This window comes from Seriola lalandi, unplaced genomic scaffold (assembly GCF_002814215.2).
Source record: "Seriola lalandi dorsalis isolate HSWRI2012SDOR001 ecotype SW California unplaced genomic scaffold, Sedor1 jcf7180002054939, whole genome shotgun sequence".
Classification (NCBI taxonomy): Eukaryota; Metazoa; Chordata; class Actinopteri; order Carangiformes; family Carangidae; genus Seriola; species Seriola lalandi.
The window spans coordinates 1,593,466-1,598,158 of record NW_019525659.1 but is presented as its reverse complement, the minus strand read 5'-3'; the positions used below and the strand labels follow the sequence as shown (position 1 = coordinate 1,598,158).

Sequence of the window (4,693 nt, the reverse complement as noted above, 5' to 3'; positions counted from 1 at the left end):
CAGACAATAAAGAGATGTGTGGAGGTCACAGGTAAGAGTGAGGGGAGAGAGAGAGAGAGAGAGAGAGAGAGATAGCACAGACCTCTCTGCACTGTACGGAAAAGTGATTACACTAAACATGTGGGATTACAAAGGTGTGACGCCTAGCAACACTAGCATCTGGTTATACAATATGGTAAGCTGACAGAAAAGGTGAGAATTGTGATGGATGATAAGTCCCAGGTAAAAACTAGAATCACCTCACTGTTGTTGTATCCCTCCTCCACTCAGACTAGTTCCAGGTTACATTCTGTTTGTCCAGAGTCATATCAAAAATGAAGCATTTGAGTGAAATTGTCGTAATTGCTGAGTGAAGTCTTGAGTAATGGCACTGTGCCTTTGACCTTTGACCACCAAAATCGAATCAGTTTGTCCTTGAGCCCAAATGAATGTTTGTGAAAAATTTGAAGAAGTTCCATCAAGGCGTTACTGAGATACCGTGTCCACGAGAATGAGACGGACGGACGAAGAACCTGAAAACAATATACCTCCGGCTCTGACTGTCACTGACGCTGAGGCATAAAAACATCCATGAGTGAAATGAATGTAACATCCAGAGACCAGAGAACCACAGTGGCCACATTAATATGGGAAATATGCCCGGTTTAAATGAACTGGAATTAATGCCTTTTCAGTAAAGGGATTATCCTTTTAAACACTTCTTTTGACGCTTTCTTTGAGTCATAACTCTGTCAAACATGATGCACCGATTACTCTTTATGATGATGTCACTACATCTAATGTCAATCCTGAATAATGTCCACAGATCCACTGAGAAAGAAGAGAGAAAGAAGACAAGAATGTGGAGTGGGGTGTAGAAAGGTGCAGAAATCTGAAGACATTTATAAATTTATACCATTTCAGGATCATTTCTGCCAACCTGTCCAAAGTGCACGGTGATTGGCCTGTGGTCATCCCAGGTGTGCAGTGGCCCCTCCCTCCTGACTGCACCAGTGGAGGAGGTAACGCCCGCTGAGCCGTCATCATCGATGACTGCGGATCCTCCGGTAGAGAGGCCGTTCTCCGCCTGCTCCTGAAGAGGGGGGACACAGGGAAGTCGAAATGGGTGAGAGGGGTGATGACACTGCAGGGGGAGGGGGAGGGAGGCTGCACGCCGCGGCTGGGGTGGTGGGGTTCAGTTAAGGTAAGTCAGGGTGATGTTTAAGGTATTTTTTGTGAGAGAGAGACCAAGAACTGTCACTTCCTGTGCTGCTGTCACCAGAGTAACAGTGTTTACGGCAACAGAGCAGAGCCACTTACCTTCTGCTTCAAGCGGCTCTTCACTTCCTTTATACGCATCTTAGCGTGATCCTTAGCCTGTCAATCAAACACAGACAGAGCCACATCACTGCCATGTTCACTTCGACCTGACACTTCATTCTCTACCTTCCACCAGGATCCATGGACGTGCTTACAAACTTGTAAACGGTCTTCATGGCCGGGTTTGCCTTGGTCTTCACTGTGTTGAAGATAGCCCCGCCCCCTTTCTGTGAGGAAACATCAACACAAAACTTAGTGACGGGCACATGGACGAACTGGTAGGTCTGACGTGTGAAAAGTCTGTTCTCACACAGCACACGGATGAACTGTACAAGAGCATGAAGTAGATAGCACCACCTAGAGGCGGCAGGATTCATTACAGACACAACACTAGAGACTGTTTCACATCATACAGACGTGTTTCTGTTATTCAGCCATTTTAATTAGTATTGCACGATACACACTCAGTGACCACTGCATGACTTTTAATCACTTTTAAGGTTCCTTCTGACATCTCAGAGCTGCTCTCCCCTTATGACCAAACGCACTGCCCCCACACTTTAAAAACATACCAAGTTTAAAACACAACTAATTAATACTTGTATTAAGCAGCTTTTAATTGTTGACTGTTTTTTTACTTTTGGTTTTATTTTCTTTTGTTGCGTATTTTCTATTGATTTAATAGTTTTAACATATGTATTTGTAATTCTCCCTGTTATACTTGTCTTGCCAATTCACACTTTACCTCTGTTCTCTGTGTCTTTTATTGCTTTGTTTTGAGTTTTGTTTGTGCAGCACTTTGTAACTCTGTTTTGAAAAGTGCTACAAACACATTCAAATATAATGCAGTCCCCAACAAACATGTTGTCTAATTAAACAAAAACGGGTCATTTCAAGCTTCATCAAAGTAGAAGAGCTGTTGTCCTGGACTGTATCAGACTGCATAGGTGTACCTAATAAAGTGGTCAGGCAGTGCAGGTCCCAGGAAACCTTTTCCAGAATTAATTGAGGTTTCAAAAGTAACTTTGCATTCTGGTCAGAAGTTGTTGAGATCTGTGTTCCTGGATCAAAGTGGTGGATCGATGGACAGACATATGACCTGCACTGACATCACTGGTTCCTGCTGTTAGCACCACAAAGCCAAGTGGCAGAGAAATCCCTGTATTATATTCTTTAGAGTCACATGCTGTGTGTGTGGGTTACAACATTCAGACCAGCTCACCTTCACAGTGAACAGCCACTGGTGGTAGGTCTTGTCACTGCCTGTGGGGGGGGGAAAGTCAGGAAAATAAAAGGTCAACATCATGGTGCTGGGTACAAGCTGAGAATGTGGAGGAGTCCAGTCTGGACTCTTCTGATGAATGTGAGCTGTCCATCTATGTCTTGGAGGGTTACAGTGGATACTTATCAGGACAGACACATTTCACTTGCATTTATGATAACCAGAATAATGAGCAGAGGTTAAAAGATGGCAGCTGCATGAGGTTATCTGCATGATCTGTTTGTTTCCATGCCAACCAAACACAACAGCACATTTATCATGTGTCCTCTGTTATTTGTGTGATCCTCCTTTAAATGAATAAAACACAAGCTCTAGGTGCTCCTCAGTGTCTGTGCTCCTGTTTGACTCACCTGCGTATTCACTCATGTTGATCTCCTCCTCGAAGATGTCACTGAAACCTTCCCCCGAGTTCAGCAGGTCCAGACGGCCGTCAATGAACTGCAGGGAGAAACATAATGTGTGTGAGGCCGCAAGACGAAGGGTTAAACAAAGATGTGCGAGTGTGTGTGTGGGAGCCTATAGTTGTGGGGTTCGACAGCTTTGTGGAGGCCGCACAAGTTGAAATGGCTGTTTGAGGGTTAGGGTTAGAATTAGGTCAGGGTAAGGGTTGAGGTGAGGCATTAGGGTAAGAGACTCGGTAATGCATTCTGTCAATGACAAGTCCCCACAAAGATAGCTGTACAAACATCGTTATGTCAGGTTTAAACCATCGTATTGACCAAACCTTACTACGTGAAAGGACTGGTTGAAGGTTAAGACTTGGTTTTAAGGTTAAGGTAAGGGTTAAGGTCAGGCTTGAGATTTGGCAGTTTGTATGAGACATCTTTGAGATGGAATTCAGCATATGACCAGCAGGGGGCAGAACCAGTAACTAAGGCAAACATACTGCCAACTGATACAACAGAAGATGACACATTACAAGTAGCGCCAACTGTACGACATGGTTTACACTTCCTGTCTCCTAAGTGGGCGTGGTCATGATTGATCAGTCTCATACTCTCTCTTTTCCCTCCAAAACAGTTCGATAATCATAAGAATAATAGTATTATTATCAGTTTGGACTTTTACTTCATAGTTGCATGTTCAGGTCCCTCTAAACTTCTGCAGTTGGAAAGGAAGTTTATCAGTGACCTTAGAGGCTTGGAAATGCATTATGTCAACGAGGGCGCTGACAAGCATAGACAGACAGTCAGCTGAGTACCTGTTTGAAGAGCTGCAGCTGAATGGCGTTCTGCAGGAACTGTCTCATAGCACTGGAGCGATGATTCACAAAGGTTTCTTCATTAAATGTTATCGGCTCTCCCTGAAAATGAAGGAAAACACAGCAACTGTCAGAGTACACACACACACACACACACACACACACACACACACACACTTCTGATCCAGTACCCAGCAGCCCAAGCCAGTGTGCCATCAAACCCACAGCCACATGAAAGCATCAATCCCAACTGTACCGCTGTCAGATCTGCGGCGTGTACTGACCGACTCTATCTGCAGAGCGTTCCTGTAGCTGCTGAACAGAGCCGCCTGACTCTTGAGGAAGGCTCGAGCCACGCCGTCCCCCGTTGTCGTGGAAACCTTCTTCAGGCGACTTTTTAAAGACGACACCTGTGGGACGGCAGGTCACAGACGTCAGACCACATCAATTATCTGAGACTGTTTACATCCATGTGTGTACAGCGGTTCCTCACCACATCGTTGGGCAGGCTCTGGAGGTCGTCGAAGGGGGTTTCCAGGGTGTTTGTGTCCACATTCAGGACCACCACATCATCCAGAGCCATCCCTCGGACTTTCTATGAGAGCAGAACATGACATATTGACAATCGACTAAAGACACAAAGTCAGTGTGACTGTAAAGACAGGTGGTTCACCAAGAGTCACCTACCTCCATCAGGCTGGAATGTACTCCGATGAGGTAGGGCATTGGGGCACTGAAAACAAAGAGTTAGAGCCATTGTTACAACATGTATATACAAGGTTCATAGATGGGTCTACTCTCTAGGTCTTAAGCTAAGTGTGTCACACCTTGCTTGGCAGATATTAAATCCTGGATGCTTAAGAGCTTAACAATGAGGAGAAACTGTTGACTTTGCCTTTACAGTAAAAAAA

The 4,693-nt window shown here is 44.9% G+C and overlaps 1 protein-coding gene across 2 annotated transcripts in view; it reads right to left on the bottom strand.

Annotated features, from left to right (window-relative positions):
* Positions 1–4,693, bottom strand: part of dennd1a (DENN/MADD domain containing 1A) — a 28,506-nt gene that overhangs the window by 8,093 nt on the left and 15,720 nt on the right. The window contains exons 11-19 of one of the 2 annotated variants that reach the window (XM_023397891.2): positions 4,470–4,515; positions 4,276–4,377; positions 4,067–4,192; positions 3,783–3,884; positions 2,932–3,019; positions 2,522–2,562; positions 1,455–1,526; positions 1,300–1,356; positions 896–1,072 (exon numbers count right to left, since the gene is read on the bottom strand). In XM_023397891.2, the coding sequence (XP_023253659.1) occupies positions 896–1,072; positions 1,300–1,356; positions 1,455–1,526; positions 2,522–2,562; positions 2,932–3,019; positions 3,783–3,884; positions 4,067–4,192; positions 4,276–4,377; positions 4,470–4,515 (811 nt within the window). The remainder of the gene's footprint in view (positions 1–895; positions 1,073–1,299; positions 1,357–1,454; positions 1,527–2,521; positions 2,563–2,931; positions 3,020–3,782; positions 3,885–4,066; positions 4,193–4,275; positions 4,378–4,469; positions 4,516–4,693) is intronic. The other variant, XM_023397893.2, reaches the window with a different exon arrangement.